The sequence below is a fragment of the Salmo salar genome, chromosome 14 (assembly GCF_965601325.2).
Source record: "Salmo salar chromosome 14, fSalSal1, whole genome shotgun sequence".
Lineage (NCBI taxonomy): Eukaryota > Metazoa > Chordata > Actinopteri > Salmoniformes > Salmonidae > Salmo > Salmo salar.
The window spans coordinates 22144030-22161563 of record NC_138304.1 but is presented as its reverse complement, the minus strand read 5'-3'; the positions used below and the strand labels follow the sequence as shown (position 1 = coordinate 22161563).

The window sequence follows — 17534 nt, the reverse complement described above, 5'->3', positions numbered from 1 at the left end:
ACTTCCAGCAGCATCTAGTCTCCCATCCATGGACTGACCAGGGTCAACCTTGCTTAGCTTCAGAAGCCAGCCAGCAGTGGGATGCAGGGTGGTATGCTGCTGGCTACAGGGTGGTATGCTGCTGGATGCAGAGTGGTATGCTGCTGGATGCAGGGTGGTATGCTGCTGGCTATTATGAAAATATCTGATTAGGAATTAGATAATGACCAAAAAGTCAATATAAGCAGTATGTGCGAAGTATGATTTCACAAACGGACACAATTGACATTTGAGTACAGGCTCTCTCAGAAACATGGTTAAATGGTTCTGTCTCTGATAAAGACATTGAAGTAAATTATTATAATGTATTTAGATGTGACAGATTGCAGAAAAGGGGGGGCATGGCCATATTATGTAAAATATAATTTCATTGCACCCCACATGCCCATTGTTGTGGGAAGCTGCTATAGACCACCAAGTGCTAACAGTATCTGGATAATGTGTGTGAAATGCTTGATAATGTATGTGATATCAACAGAGAAGCATTTTTTCCTTGCTGATTTAAATATTGACTGGATAGACGGAAATCTGTCTTTTAAAAACGTATATTGATGAGTTACTGCAGTTAAAAATTTGCTTATTTTATAGTAGAAAGCAGATTATTCAGTCGATGGTCCTACCGATCCTAGACTGTCGATATCATCTATGTGAACGCAGCTACCACTTAATTAAAGCCATTAGATATTGTGCTATATTACAGGTGACAGGTTTAGTACTCATCACTGCATTATCTACCAGAGAGTTGGTTGGCCCTCTTTGATGTCACGTAGGTTGATACATTGCTATGATTTCATTTTTAAAGCCCTTTTACAAAAACTCCCACTGTACCCAACATCATTACTAACCTAGACATATGAGTTACCACACCCAGTCTCAGAGATGATTAACTCTGGAAATTCCTTGGGTCTCTACTTAGTTAGGTAAATCTCCTTCTCATTTTTTTTGCACCATATTTGTAGAACACGCTTCAAAATGTTCTTAAATTTGATGTTTTGGTGACTTTAGACAATTCAGTACCTTATTAGTGATGAATGTGTTTGTTTTTTATGACCGTGTTTTCCTTTCTGTTTGCATTTTGTATTTATATTTTGATGTGTGTATTTCTATAATTTCTGTAATTCAGGGCTCATCTGTAAAAGAGACCTTGGTCTCAGTATGACTCACTGATAAAAAAAGGTTAAATAAAAATAAATACATGTGCATTTATATAGCACACATAAACATCAGTGGTTCCATTAGCCCCCTGAAGTTGTGGGAGGATGAGATAAAGCCAATACACTCCAGTATTCTAACATGGGGACCCAGAGGGAATGACAGTCTTTGTTATCTCAAATCAAATAAAAGTGAATTGGTCACTTACACATATTTGCAGATGTTATGGCAGGTGCTGCGAAATGTTTGTGTTTCTAGCTCCAACAGTGCAGTAATAATACGTAGTATATGCAATAATAATACCTTGTCTGCTTGAATTATTCAGGTTTAATATACTGTGTAGATGCAAACTGCCAGTGCTTTCTTCAATACTTTTCTATGGGACTCTAAAGTACTGGAGGCCTACTGTAAACTCAGTTTTTCACAATTCCTGACATTTAATCCTAGTAAAAATTCCCTGTCTTAGGTCAGTTAGGATCACCACTTTATTTTAAGAATGTGAAATGTCAGAATAATAGTAGAGAGAATGATTTATTTCAGACTTTATTTCATTCATCGGTCTATAAAAAAGTGGTCAGATGAAGCAGATGCTAAACTACAGGAATGTTTTGCTATCACAGACTGGAACATGTTCCGGGATTCTTCCGATGGCATTGAGGAGTACACCACATCAGTCACTGGCTTTATCAATAAGTGCATCGAGGACGTCGTCCCCACAGTGACTGTACGTACATACCCCAACCAGAAGCCATGGATTACAGGCAACATTTGCACTGAGCTAAAGGGTAGAGCTGCTGCTTTCAAGGTGCGGGACTCTAACCCAGAAGCTTACAAGAAATCCTGCTATGCCCTGCGACAAACCATCAAACAGACAAAGCGTCAATACAGGGCTAAGATTGACTCATACTACACCGGCTCCGACGCTCGTCTTATGTGGCAGGGCTTGCAAACTATTACAAACTACAAAGGTAAGCACAGCCGCGAGTTGCCCAGTTACACGAGCCTACCAGACGAGCTAAATCACTTCTATGCTCGCTTCGAGGCAAGCAACACTGAGGCATGCATGAGAGCATCAGCCGTTCCAGACGACTGTGTGATCACGTTCTCCGTAGCCGACGTGAGTAAGACCTTTAAACAGGTCAACATACACAAGGCTGCGGGGCCAGACGGATTACCAGGACGTGTGCTGGTAAGCAGACCACCATAGTCCCTGTGCCCAAGAACTCAAAGGCAACCTGCCTAAATTACTACAGACCCGTAGCACTCACATCCGTAGACATGAAGTGCTTTGAAAGGTTGGTAATGGCTCACATCAACACCATTATCCCAGAAACCCTAGACCCACTTCAATTTGCATACCGCCCAAACAGATCCACAGATGATGCAATCTCTATTGCACTCCACACTGCCCTTTCCCACCTGGACAAAAGGAACACTTATGTGAGAATGCTATTCATTGACTACAGCTCAGCGTTCAACACCAGAGTACCCTCAAAGCTCATCACTGCTAAGGATCCTGGGACTAAACACCTCCCTCTGCAACTGGATCCTGGACCTCCTGACGGGCCGCCCCCAAGTGGTGAGGGTAGGTAGCAACACATCTGCCACGCTGATCCTCAACACTGGAGCTCCCCAGGGGTGCGTGCTCAGTCCCCTCCTGTACTCCCTGTTCACCCTCGACTGCATGGCCAGGCACGACGCCAACAACATCATTAAAGTTTGCCAACGACACAACAGTGGTAGGCCTGATCACCGACACCGACGAGACAGCCTATAGGGAGAAGGTCAGAGACCTGGCTGGGTGGTGCCAGAATAACAACCTATCCCTCAACGCAAGACTAAGGAGAACATTGTGGACTCCAGGAAAAGGAGGACCGAGCATGCCCCCATTGTCATCGACGGGGCTGTAGTGGAGCAGGTTGAGAGCTTCAAGTTCCTTGGTGTCCACGTCAACAACAAACTAGAATGGTCCAAACACACCAAGACAGTCGTGAAGAGGGCACGACAAAGCCTATTCCCCCTCAGGAAACTAAAAAGATTTGGCATGGGTCCTGAGATCCTCAAAAGGTTCTACAGCTGCACCATCAAGAGCATCCTGACTGGTTGCATCACTGCCAGGTACGGCAATTGCTCGGCCTCTGACCGCAAGGCACTACAGAGGGTAGTGCGTACGGCCCAGTACATCACTGGGCTATGATGCCATCCAGGACCTCTACACCAGGCGGTGTCAGAGGAAGGCCCTAAAAATTGTCAAAGACCCCAGCCACCCCGGTCATAGGCTGTTCTCTCTACTACCGCATGGCAAGCGGTACCGGAGTGCCCAGTCTAGGACAAAAAGGCTTCTCAACAGATTTTACCCCCAAGCCATAAGACTCCTGAACAGGTAATCAAATGGCTACCCGGACTATTTGCATTGTGTGCCCCCCAACCCCTCTTTTTACGCTGCTGCTACTCTCTGTTTATCATATATGCATAGTCACTTTAACTATACATTCATGTACATACTACCTCAATTGGGCCGACCAACCAGTGCTCCCGCACATTGGCTAACCGGGCTATCTGAATTGTGTCCCACCCACCACCCGCCAACCCCTCTTTTACGCTACTGCTATTCTCTGTTCATCATATATGCATAGTCACTTTAACCATATCTACATGTACATACTACCTCAATCAGCCTGACTAACCGGTGTCTGTATGTAGCCTAGCTACTGTATATAGCCTCGCTACTGTATATAGCCTGTCTTTTTACTGTTGTTTTTATTTCTTTATTTACCTATTGTTCACCTAATACCTTTTTTGCACTATTAGTTAGAGCCTGTAAGTAAGAATGTCACCGTAAGGTCTACAGTGAATAGCGCTATGCTAAAACTGGCTCTTATGAGGACCGCCACGGGAAAGGAAGAGTTACCTCTACTGCAGAGGATAAGTTCATTGGAGTTACCAGCCTCAGATTGCAGCCCAATTAAATGTTTCACAGATTTCAAGTAACAGACACACATCTAAACATCAACTGTTCAGAGGAGACTGCGTGAATCAGGCCTTCATGGTCGAATTGCTGCAAAGAAACAACTACTAAAGGACACCAATAAGAAGAAGATACTTGCTTGGGCCAAGAAACACGAGCAATGGACATACAGTTGAAGTCAGAAGTTTACATACACCTTAGCCAAATACATTTAAAGTCAGTTTTTCACAATTCCTGACATTTAATCCTAGTATTAATCCCTGTTTTAGGTCAGATAGGATCACCACTTTATTTTAAGAATGTGAAATGTCAGAATAATAGTAGAGAGAATGATTTATTTCAGCTTTTATTTCTTTCATAACATTCCCAGTGGGTCAGAAGTTTACATACACTCAATTAGTATTTGGTAGCATTGCCTTTAAATTGTTTAACTTGGGTCAAACGTTTCGGGTAGCCTTCCACAAGCTTCCCACAACAAGTTGGGTAAATTTTGGCCCATTCCTCCTGACAGAGCTGGTGTAACTGCGTCAGGTTGGTAGACCTCCTTGCTCGCACACGCTTTTTCAGTTCTGCCCACAAATTTTAAATGGGACTGAGGTCAGGGCTTTGTGATGGCCACTCCAATACCTTGACTTTGTTGTCCTTAAGCCATTTTGCCACAACTTTGGAAGCATGCTTGGGGTCATTGTCCATTTGGAAGACCCATTTGCGACCAAGCTTTAACTTCCTGACTGATGTCTGACGATGCTGCTTCAATATATCCACATCATTTTCCTACCTCATAATGCCATATATTTTGTGAAGTGCACCAGTCCCTCCTGCAGCAAAGCACCCACACAACATGATGCTGCCACCCCTGTGCTTCACGGTTGGGATGTTGTTCTTTGGCTTGCAGGCCTCCCAAACATAACGATGGTCATTATGGCCAAACAGTTCTATTTTTGTTTCATCAGACCAGAGGACATTTCTCCAAAAAGTACGATCTTTGTCCCCATGTGCAGTTGCAAACCGTAGTCTGGCTTTTTTTATGGCAGTTTTGGAGCAGTGGCTTCTTCCTTGCTGAGCAGCCTTTCAGGTTATGTTGATATAGGACTCGTTTTACTGTGGATATAGATACTTTTGTACCTGTTTCCTCCAGCATCTTCACAAGGTCCTTTGCTGTTCTGGGATTTGCACTTTTCGCACCAAAGTACGTTCATCTCTAGGAGACAGAACGCGTCTCCTGCCTGAGCGGTATGATGGCTGCGTGGTTCCATGGTGTTTATACTTGCGTACTATTGTTTGTACAGATGAACGTGGTACCTTCAGGCGTTTGGAAATTGCTCCCAAGGATGAACCAGACTTGTGGGGGTCTACAATTATTTTTCTGAGGTCTTGACTGATTTCTTTTGATTTTCCCATGCTGTCAAGCAAAGAGGCACTGAGTTTGAAGGTAGGCCTTGAAATACATCCACAGGTACACCTCCAATTGTCTCAAATGATGTCAATTAGCCATTTCAGAAGCTTCTAATGCCATGACATCATTTTCTGGAATTTTCCAAGCTGTTTAAAGGCACAGTCAACTTAGTGTATGTACATTTCTGACCCACTGGAATTGTAATACAGTGAATTATAAGTGAAATAGTCTGTCTGTAAACAATTGTTGTAAAAATGACTTGTGTCATGCACAAAGTATATGTTCTAACCGACTTGCCAAAGCTCTAGTTTGTTAACAAGAAATTTGTGGAGTGGTTAAAAAACAAGTTTTAATGACTCCAACCTAAGTGTATGTAAACTTTCGACTTCAACTGTATGTAATTTTTGCATCCCTGACCCTGACTTCATATGAGCACTAGAGGGTAGTGTAAAGAAAAGCGCGCAGATTTTTTTCTCACAAGGAGGTCCTCTTGATGAAACAGCTTCACTACCTCGTCGTTGTTGTTTAGATCCGGTTTGGTCCTTTCCGGTTGCAGTCAGTGGCCGAACGTGCTCCGAAAAAATGGCACTTTATAATTTTAAGAAGATTATGGTGGTTCCCACCTCAAAGGTACGTTTTTACACGTTTTACAAGTTGTTGATGTGTCTCTCCGGAAAATGCCGACTCCAAATACTGAAAACATGCTGTTTATCTGGTTGGAATTAAATGTCTGCTTCTGGAGAGAGCCACGTGTTGTGCTTGGGAAGGGAGAGAAAAGCCACGCATGAAATTTCTTAGTTTTTGGGGGCAACAGTATACATACAAATGCGTGTCTAGCGATGTGAATTGTTTGTTACTGTAAAACACATAGTATTGACAAATACGTTTTTGTTTACATTGTCCTCGTTCAATGTGCTGATTGCCGTTCCCAATTTTTTTTCACAGGAATTCATTGACATCACTTTATCGAAAACCCAAAGGAAGACTCCGACAGTAGTACACAAGCATTATCAAATTCACCGCATCAGGCATTTCTACATGCGCAAGGTGAAATTCACCCAACAGAACTATCATGACCGGCTCTCCCAGATTTTGACAGACTTCCCCAAATTGGACGTAAGTAATGTTATTGCTTTGAAAGTATTGTAATATTCACACACTACCAAGTTCCACTTTGTGCTAATGAATAATATGGTCTTCCACAGGATATCCATCCTTTCTATGCTGATTTGATGAATGTATTGTATGACAAAGACCATTACAAGTTGGCTTTGGGACAGATCAACATCGCAAAGAATTTGATTGACAAGTATGAGGCTTACTTTTCCCACTTTTTTGTTGTTACTTACAGTGATCATATATGTTGGTCAATTTGGAGTGGTCCCACTCAAATGTGTTCTTGTTGCAGTGTTTCCAAAGATTATGTTCGACTGATGAAGTATGGTGATTCCCTGTACCGCTGTAAACAATTGAAGCGCGCTGCTCTGGGTCGAATGTGCACCATCATGAAGCGACAGAAGCAAAGCTTGGAATACCTGGAGCAGGGTAATCTTTTAGATATTTACATCGTTTTGATGAAAGGTGAAGTATGCATGCCTGTGAATGGCTCCGGTGTACATATACTACAAGATACTAAAGACATTTGTCTCCAGCTGTCATTGTTATGTTGTTTACATTTGATTGTTTTTACAGTGCGCCAGCATCTTTCCCGTTTACCAACGATTGATCCCAACACTCGGACTCTACTGCTTTGTGGATATCCTAATGTGGGCAAGTCTAGTTTCATCAACAAGGTATGCATTCCTGTTGTCAGTTCAGTGGTTGGTAGAACCTTTAGTGTTCAAATAAAATTGTATTGCTCACATGCGCGGAATACAACAGGTGTAGGCTTTACAGTGAAATGCATACTTACGAGTCCATTACCAACAATGCAGATTTAATTCAGACAATTATTTGCGAAATAAAAAAAGTTGATAGTAACACAATAACAAGGCTATATTCAAAGAGTACCAGTACCGAGTCAATGTGCAGGGGTACAAGGTCATTGAGGTAATACTGTATGTACATGTGGGTAGGGGTAAAAGTGACTAGGCAATCAGGATATATAATAGAGTAGCAGCAGCATGTTTGTGTTGTAGTTTTAGTGTAGTATGTGTGTGTGTAGAGTCTATTGTGTGTGTATAGAGCCAGTGCAAGAGAGTCTGTTCAAAACAATTAAGATAAATGAATAATAAAGGGGGTCATTGTAAATAATCCGGGTAGCCAATCGATTAACTGTTCGGCAGTCTGATGGCAGGAGCTTTTTGGTCCCAGACTTGGCGCTCCGGTACCACGTGCCGTGCAGTAGCAGAGATGACAGTCTTTGACTTGGGGGCCGGAGTCTTTGACTATTTTTAGGGCCTTCTTCTGACATCGCTTGGTATAGAGGCCTATATTTGTCCTATATCCCAGCCTCCATCCCCGCAGGAGCCCTTTTGCCATTTGGTAGGCCGTCATTGTAAATAAGAATTTGTTCTTAACTTGCCTAGTTAAATAAAGGTTAAGCACCCATTGTTAGAGGCATTGCACTATGTTTCTTGTCTGCATTTCTGCACGATGTATCAATCTTAGTCGGGTTGTTGTTGTAAATAATGTTGTCAATGACTTCCCTGGTAAAATAAAGGCAACTAGAAATAAATGGGTTAAGGTTCATTTGAACATGTTGATACATATGCAGAACGTGGATAAAACGTGACATACAAAACATTGTAGTAGTGCGGGAAAAGATGTTGACAGAGCTGTACTGTCTTCCCCAGGTCACCAGAGCTGATGTTGAGGTCCAGCCCTACGCCTTCACCACCAAGTCCTTGTTCGTCGGCCACATGGATTACAAATACCTTCGCTGGCAGGTAAGAGCGCCTTTATGCACTTACACGCCAGCTATCTCTAGCTGGAATAGATTGGAACAGTTATCTATTTGATTTTCATACACTTTTCCACCAGATTTGTACTTGTTAGGAAACTAGATCACAACACAGATACATCAAGTACCCGTTGTAGGTCTGTGACGAGAAATCATGCACCACGCTGAACGTGTGACTCTAGGTCGGGTTAGTTTCTCTCTCAATCATGAGTTGTTGAATACGATTAACACCTGGACCATTTCATGTGTATTGCTAACTCCGTATGTGGCCGTAGGTGGTTGACACCCCAGGGATCTTGGACCACCCTTTGGAGGAGAGGAACACCATTGAGATGCAGGCCATCACAGCCCTGGCCCATCTGCGATCTGCCGTGCTCTACGTGATGGACGTCTCCGAGCAGTGTGGCCAAACCCTGGAGCAGCAGCTCGAGCTCTTCAACAACATCCGGCCCCTCTTTGCCAACAAGGTCAGAGGTCATGTGTTATGGAGGCACCACTGATTACTTTTTAAACCTGCATCACAAATGACACACTACTCCCTTTTATAGTGCTTTACTTTTGACAAGGGTCTATAGGACTCTGGTTAAAAGTAGTGGATTGTATAAGGAATAGGGTGCCTATTCAGACCATGTTTTATGGAAGCAGCATTGTCGATAGTTGTATGCTTGTGAGTTAGTCAACAGCTTGGTCAAAAGTCAAAACCTTTCCCTTCTTTTAAAGCACCCTGCTAAAATTGTGGGGGTGAAGCCTCCGGGCTTGGCTCTTGCAGCCATGTAAGCATGGGTACACCAAGGAAGGATAGAAAAGGCCCAGGGTCGCAAGTGAGGCTAGGACGGACCTCTTTCTTAATGTCCAGTGTCCTTTGTCTCAAGGCTCTGTGCTACATTATTTCTCTGAAACGGGCAAGGCATGTAACAAAAAAACAAAACCTTTAGACCCCAATAGAATTCTGGAATGCTGCTTTAGATTACTGATTAGTAATTTAAGATAAAACACATTTTCTCACATTTCAGACAAAGCAAAACAAGTAACAAATGACAATTACAAGTTAACTTAGTTTTAAAGAGCACAGCCTCTTATTTAATGACACCAAATTCATGTCAATAGGAATAACACTCATTTTGTCTTCCATTGTGTAAAGACACTATCAGAAAACCATTAACACTCAACACAACAAAAAACCCTGGAGTATTTCAATTGTAGTAAATCTGACTAAATTACTCACTCAAAATGTACCAAGTATAATATTATACTTACAAATATTATTTTAATATAATAAAAAATATGATCTTAAACGTGGCCAGAGGACAATTCAGAAAGTATTTCAAAACCTACACAGTAGGCTATTTGATTGACAACTATTCTTACTTCTGTAACATTGTAAAAATGCAGACAACGATTCATACTGTTTAAAAATGTAGGTAACCTCTCACAATAAGATTTAGTACAAACCAGTAGTAGCCTACTTTGACAACAAGTCAGTGCAACAAGTATTATTCAATATTATAATAATTTAACCTTTTATTTAACTAGGCAAGTCAAGTTAAGAACAAATTCTTATTTAAGTTGACGGCCAAACCCGGACGACGCTTGGCCAGTTGTGCGCTGCCATATGGGACTCCCAATCATGGCCTGGATTTGAACCAGGGACTGTAGTGACACCTCTTGCACTGAGATGCAGTGCCTTAGACCGCTGCGCCACTTGGGAGCCGCCAGATGGAGACAGATAAAGAGAGAAGATTCACAACAAACTGTTCATAGACAATAAAAGATTTGTAGGACATTCATATTTCACATGGTCACTTTAGTGTTTTCATTTAGCCTACAACGTCATGGAACGAGGCCTTTGCAGGGTCCCCCACACAATGTACACATTTGTGATGGCAATGTTGAGCATCCCCCAAAACGCATACTTCCACCATTTTCTGCCTGTGCGTCAGACATTGTAATAGCTCCTCAGTTGGTCAAGATGGTCAACCCCTAGAGGAACAGAGGAACGGACGGAGAGGAGTAACAAATAAGATAATTGTGGTCAATTGCCCACCGGTCTAAAGTCCATTGCTCGTGTTTCTTTGCCCAAGCAACTTTCTTCTTATTGATGTCCTTTAGTAGTAGTTTCTTTGCAGCAATTCGACCATGAAGGCCTGATTCATGCACTCTATGAATATATCCTCCTCGCAAACATGACAAACCATAAACTAATCCCAACAGATAAACACATTAATCTAGCCTTCATTTCGGTGGCTAGTTAGCTGGTTGTCTGTTCTGCTAGCTAGGGAAAGTGACAGCTGAGGTTGATACTTCGTGAGCGCAGCCCAAATTTACCGCTACTCACAACTTTTCTTGTCTGACAGACTAACTACTGAACAAAAATATAAACACAAAATGCAACAATTTCAACAATTTTACTGAGTTACAGTTCACAAAGGAAAATCAGTCAATTGAAATTGCCCTAATCTAGTGGATAATGGATTTCACATGACCGGGAAAGGGCAACAGTTCTCTGGCAACAGCTCTGGTGGACATTCCTGCCGTCAGCATGCCAATTGCACACTCCCTCAACTGCACATTTAATTGGCCTTTTATTATCTGCAGCACAAGGTGCGCTTGTGTAATGATCATGCTGTTTAATTAGCTTCTTGATATGTCACACCTGTCATGTCGATGGATTATCTTGGCAAAGGAGACATTTTCACTAACAGGGATGTGAACATCATTTGAGATAAATAAGCTTTTTGTGCATATGGATATTTCTGGGATCTTTTATTTCAGCTCATGAAACATGGGACCAACACTTTGCATGTTGCGTTTTATAATTTTGTTCAGTATAGTTAGCAAGCATCTTGGGCCGTTTCCATATGAACTACATCGGTAGAAACGAGACAACTAGTTAGCTGATTATATACAGCTAAACCCTGCAACTTGAGACCGAGAGCAATCATTTGAGCAACACCGCTGATGTGTCCGCCTGTACCAACCAAGTTATCATGACAGGACTTGCTAATCTGAGAGCTATTCCCCAAGTTTCACAGCATCAAACATCGACAACACCAAACATACATCTGCTGTTTACTTATTTCACTCACCTCGACATCATCGCTTTTCAAAGTGCAAGGTCTGGTCCGAATCCGTATCACCAACCAACATAGATACAGCCTCTTTCACAGTGAAAAGTCGTGTCCACTTCTGTGCTGTCATTTTGAGTAGTGGAGTTTAAAAAAAACGTTGAAAGGTCAAATGACGGCATACCCTGTTTCTGGTTTCACGTAAATATGATGTTGTGTGTTTTTTCCCCTCTAGCCTTTGCTCATTGTGGCAAACAAGTGTGATGTCAAGAAGATCAGTGAGCTCACTGAAGAAGACCAGGTTCGTAGTTTTATTCATGTTCGTTAATATATTCTCTATCTTTACTTTGGCTGTATTTTTCGCCCCAGTTTACGTTGTCATCCTCTTCCAAGATGGGACTTGCTTATCAGGGTTTCCTACTTTGTTTCCTCAGAAAATCTTTGCTGACCTTACTGCAGAGGGCATCTCTGTCATTGAAACCAGCACTTTGACTGAGGAGGGAGTGATGACTGTGAAAACAGAAGTGAGCAGTCTAGTCCACTCTTCTGATGACTAACAATTTGCTAGTAGCACATTTAAAAAGAATTCTATAAATAACTAATATATTTTCTTCAATTTCAGGCCTGTGACAAACTTCTGGCCCATCGTGTCGACGGCAAAATGAAGGGCAAGAAGGTGCATGATGTGCTCAACAGATTGCATTTAGCAGTGCCTGCTAAGAGGGACGAGAAGGTAGGCTAAATACTGTGCTCTCTGTGGAGGTGTATGTCTATCCACACTTAGTTGTTTGCCCAAGTTAAACATGTTTGCAAGTCATAAGCATGATTCTGGTCATGTTAAAACAGAAATGTAATGGTTTATATTAATTTTGAATGTGAACAGGTGAAATTGACTTGTCCTGTTTTCTCAACACTAGGCGAGACCACCGTTCATTCCGGAGGGAGCGAGGATTGGCAGGAAAACAATGGAGGTGGATGCACCCAAACGCAAAACGGTAGAGCCATACTAGTAATAGTAACAGTTGTGGAAGGATTATGTTGGAAGAGCCTTGGATGTAATCCGCGTGGGTTATGTTGTGGTAAACATACATTGTTAAGATCTAGCTGTCTTACTAAGTATTATTTCATGAATTACCAATTTCCATCATTGATTTACAGGAGAGAGATCTGGAGGTGGAGATGGGAGATGATTATATCCTGGACCTACAGAGTATGTATATTGACGTTGTCATCAACTTTATAAAAAGCTTGTCTGAAAGGATATTGTGTACATGGTTATTAGCAAACTTATTTGGTCCATTTTCTCTAATACTTGATATTTCCTCTCTTCAGAATATTGGGATCTGATGAATCAAGATGAGAAATATGATGTGATTCCTGAAATATGGGAGGGTCACAACATTGCAGATTATATCGACCCTGAAATCATGAAGGTGAGTAGGGGGGTGAAACCACTGATCTTGGTGACCATAGTTATCGTTGATCAGTATGGATAGGATGTACAGTTCTGCCACCAACATGGACTGAAAAGGGATAATTGACGAGAATGTGAATGCCTTTCTAGGGATTTCATGGAATCATAGACTTAAATGGGGATGCCTTTTCTATTCATTCTAATTCTATGGCCGCCACCTCTCCTAACATCTCTCTCATGCCCATACAGAACCTGGAGGATCTGGAGAAGGAGGAGGAGCTGAAGGTGAAGGCAGGGGAGTACGAGACTGATGAGGAGAGCGAGGACGAGGAGATGCAGGAGATCCGTCAGCTGGCCAAACAGATCAGAGAGAAGAGGAAGCTGAAGATCGTTTGCTCCAAGGAAAAGGATGTGCATGGCCCCAGACTACCCAGAACTGTCAAGAAGGTGACATGGACATCTTGTTTATATGCATAGAACTTTTTAAAGTGAATCTTGTTTTATTTTCGGTCTTACTAATCACTGGGCCAAAATGTTGAACATTTACAGGTTGAAAGAAAAACCCTGGAGAAGGAAATGGGAGACCTTGGTCTGGACATGACTGGCAAAGATGACGTAAGTTGCTTTTCATTTAGTTCTGTGTATGTCAAGTACAATGTCTTAATACAAGCTACAGACTGGATACTATACTCACACATTGCTGTTCATGTCCTTTCAGAGCCACTATGCAGTGAATGCCCGTAGATCCCGGAGCGTTGGCGTTGCCAAGAAGCGTAAGCGTGAGGAGTCTGTAGTTCCCACCTCTCGAACCCGCAGCCAGAGTAACTCTCGTCCTCCACGTGACCAATCTGGTGTTCGTGATCCTAAGGTATGTGATGTAGGCTACGCTAGATTTTCCTGTCATCAGGTGAAATGGTTTGTGTTAAAAATATGCACAATGCATATTGGGGAAGTGTTAGTCCCTTGGCTTAAAGAAACATAAGCTTTGGAGATGTTATGAAGATTGAGTTTGTCTCAAGTGGAACCCTATTATTGGCCCTGGTCAAAGTAGTGCTCTATATATGGATAAGAGTTCCATTTGGGAGGCAACTTGTGTTTTGCTGAGGATTTACTGAAAGTATGTTTTCCTGTATAGATGGCGAAAAAGGCCAAGAAGTTGATGAAGAGCCAACAGAAGGACATGAACCGCCAGGGGAAGAAGGGAGAGGCAGACAGACATGTATTTGACCTCAAGCCAAAACATCTTTTCTCTGGCAAGAGAAAGTCCGGAACCAACGATCACAGATAAAGGCATTGATTTATGCGGTTTTCTTTTTTCCGAGTCTACTCCAGCTTCTGTCTCAATTGTATACCTTTTCCTCTGGAGTAAAACTGAACATAATTCAGGAAATGGCAAACATTTATTATCATTCACTATATTGAGGTATTGAGTGACACGGACGTGTCATTCCTGATTTTGAAAAGCTGCAGCTGTGCAGTGGAGCACAAACTTCAAATCTGACACAAGGTATCAGCAAGCAATGTTGGTGGATTTTAGTGGTAGTTCAACTTGTCACTTACGTGAACAACCATAGTCATAGCTTCCAATCGCTGTGGCTACCAATTGTTATACGAAAAGCTCAAATAGCATTCGAGTAAAGTGTACTTGAATTGTAAACTTTCATTGGAACGACTTGCCGTAACTCCTGGAATTTAATACAAAGTGTATTTCTTTGGTGTTGCTAGAAACATAAATAACATGAAGCTGCATGCACCGTAACAGTTAAGTCCTCTCACTAAATGCGAGTTTCTTCTACAGTGTACACTGAAGTGGGGGGAACTGATTAAATGCTCAATTGAAATTTGTCTCAGTGGTGCTTTATTAAAATCAAATGTATTGAATACTTTAATATTGATCTTGTCCTCCCTGTTTTATTAAATAGTGTGATTGAAAGATATAATAAATGATGTACCAGTTAAGGAAATATTAGGAAACTGGAAAATATTGTGCTATGCACTCAATGGGCCTGTTCAAAGTGGGATGTTAAGTCATAGCTTGGTCAAAAACTAGAATCAGAGATCTGTATATAATGTCCAGATGCTCATGTCTCCATTCTAACAATGAGGTTGTTTGTTTGGCTGGTTTATCCGGAGGAGTTCGATCGGGTGAGCCAGGTGCCCAGCTCTGGCCAATGGCGAAGTCTGCTAAAAACAAAAGTGAAAAGTACGTGGAGTGATGAGTAGGATTCTGTGTTTTCACATGCAAAAATGAGTGCTTTTTGAGATGGGTTTCGATTATGAAAAATGGTGATTCTACAAGGCAGAGTAAGTGTTAATACATGTCCCATGATGGTAGTGACTACTTATTAACCATCGGTTATTCACATTTCTTTAGGTTTGTTTTAATAAGATATTTAAGTTGTGTATATTACATTTGTTTTATTTGATGACTTTCATTCCAAGTCATCATCTGATCTCTAGAGCTGCTGTCTGATGAAATCACCTTTTGTAGTTCTAAGTAAGGCATACTTTGACTGAATACCAATACCTCGCAAAGCAACTGCTCTCTATGTATCCCCTCTTGAACACACAAAAAGCAGTCGTGAAAGAAACAGACCGGACAAGTAGCTGCACAATGGATTATGGTCATTGTAGTTAATTATCATGTTTTCTGCGCTGACCTATGTAGAACATTGGCCTGTTGGAAACTACACTGAACAAAAATATAAATGCAACATGTAAAGTGTTGGTCCCATGTTTCATGAGATGAAACAAAAGATTACAGAAATGTTCCATGCACACAAAATTGTGCACAAATTTGTTTACATCTGTTAGTGAGCATTTCTCCTTTGCCAAGATAACTCCATCCACCTGACAGGTGTGACATATCAAGAAGCTGATTAAACAGCATGATCATTACACAGGTCCACCTTGTGCTAGGAACAATAAAAGGCCACTAAAATATACAGTTTTGTCACAACACAATACTACAGATGTCTCAAGTTTTGAGGGAGCGTTCAATTGGCATGCTGACTGCAGGAATGTCCACCAGAGCTTTTGCCAGAGAATTGAATGTTCATTTCTCTACCATAAACCATAAATGTTGTTTTAGAGAATTTGGCATTACTTCCAACCGACCTCACAACTGCAGACCACCTGTATGGTGTCGTGTGGGCGAGCGGTTTGCTGATGTCAAAGTTGTGAACAGAGTGCCCCATGGTGGCAGTGCGGTTATGGTATGGGCAGGCATAAGCTCCGGACAACAAACACAATTGCATTTTATCAATGGCAATTTGAGTGCAGACATACAGTGATGAGGTCCTGAGGCGCATTGTCATGCCATTCATTTGCTGTCATCGCCTCGTGTTTCAGCATGATAATGCATGGCCCCATGTCACAAGGATCTGTACACAATTCCTGGAAGTTGAAGATTACCCAGTTCAACCATGGTCTGCATACTCACCATACATGTCACCCACTGAGCATGTTTGGGATGCTCTGAATCAACGTGTGTGACAGCGTGTTCCAGTTCCCGCCAATATCCAGAAACTTTGCACAGCCATTGAAGAGGAGTGGGACAACATTCCACAGGCCACAATCAACAGCCTGATCAACTCTATGCGAAGGAGATGTGTCTCGCTGCATGAGGCAAATGGTGGTCACACCAGCTATTGGCTGGTTTTCTGATCCACGTCCTTAACTTTTTTTTTAAGTATCTGTGACCAACAGATGCATATCTGGATTCCCAGTTGTGAAATCCATAGAATTGACTGATTTCCTTATATGAACTGTAACTCAGTAAAATCTTTGAAGTTGTTGCCTTTATATTTTCCTACTAAGTCACACAGTTCGGGCATGATCTGATTTATCTCCCAATTGACACCTGTCGATTAGTTGTTTAAAAACAGAAAAATAATCAACATTTCGGTTAATCCCTCAGCACAAATAAAAACAATATCTGCCTTCCCAATGAAAAGTAATTTGAAATTTCAAACATTTATTGTATGGAAAATAGATGTTTCTGGACGATGCACCATGCTGCCTTGTTGACAACATAATCGAGCAGCGCAGATTCCTGTTCCATTTGAGAAGGTTGCTTCTTCTTTCCCCTTTGGCCAGATGATGTGATGGGTCACAGCCCAGTTCAACCCGGGCCAGCGTAATATAACTACCACAATGGGGGTTCAAAATAAGCCCATAGAAACCCACTGTGCTTATTTTGGACAGATTTTGACGGGAGTGAAACCTCTCGCTTTGCCTCTTCCTCTGCTAGAATGGAGAATGGCACCCGGAATTACGCATAATTTACTTTGGTGGCCTGGATGAAACAAGAAGGCCAGCAAAGATTATGGATATACTGACAAGATACATGTCTTTGCCCTAACAGTGGGAGTCGTTGTCCACAAAGTGGTACAGCTGTCTTGCTCCCGCCTATGCTTTCTTTGAATTGGTGGATACATCTCATTATTGTAATCTATTTTGAATATTCGATGAGGGTTGTTCAACTTCAACTGCCTGTATTCAATGGAGAGAGATGCTATGCTACCAGCGTCAATCTATAAATATGCATAGCCATCTCGAGAAAACACCGATATAAAATGTATTTTCTTACATTTGCC

At 41.8% G+C, this 17534-nt stretch overlaps 1 protein-coding gene and 1 non-coding gene across 2 annotated transcripts; both read left to right on the top strand.

The window, feature by feature from the left end:
• Positions 1-6104: 6104 nt before the first annotated feature.
• On the top strand, positions 6105-14825 carry gtpbp4 (GTP binding protein 4). The gene is given in 17 exon segments (NM_001140416.1): positions 6105-6185; positions 6501-6671; positions 6761-6864; positions 6964-7100; positions 7248-7348; positions 8351-8443; positions 8733-8924; positions 11758-11823; positions 11957-12046; positions 12145-12255; positions 12440-12517; positions 12681-12732; positions 12855-12955; positions 13186-13383; positions 13486-13551; positions 13655-13804; positions 14072-14825. Coding segments are annotated over 17 exon segments (1911 nt in total). The 5' UTR covers positions 6105-6137; the 3' UTR covers positions 14225-14825.
• Positions 9164-9345, top strand: LOC123726958 (small nucleolar RNA SNORA81). The gene has a single exon (XR_006759064.1). It is a non-coding gene; the product is annotated as a small nucleolar RNA SNORA81 (small nucleolar RNA).
• Positions 14826-17534: the final 2709 nt, after the last annotated feature.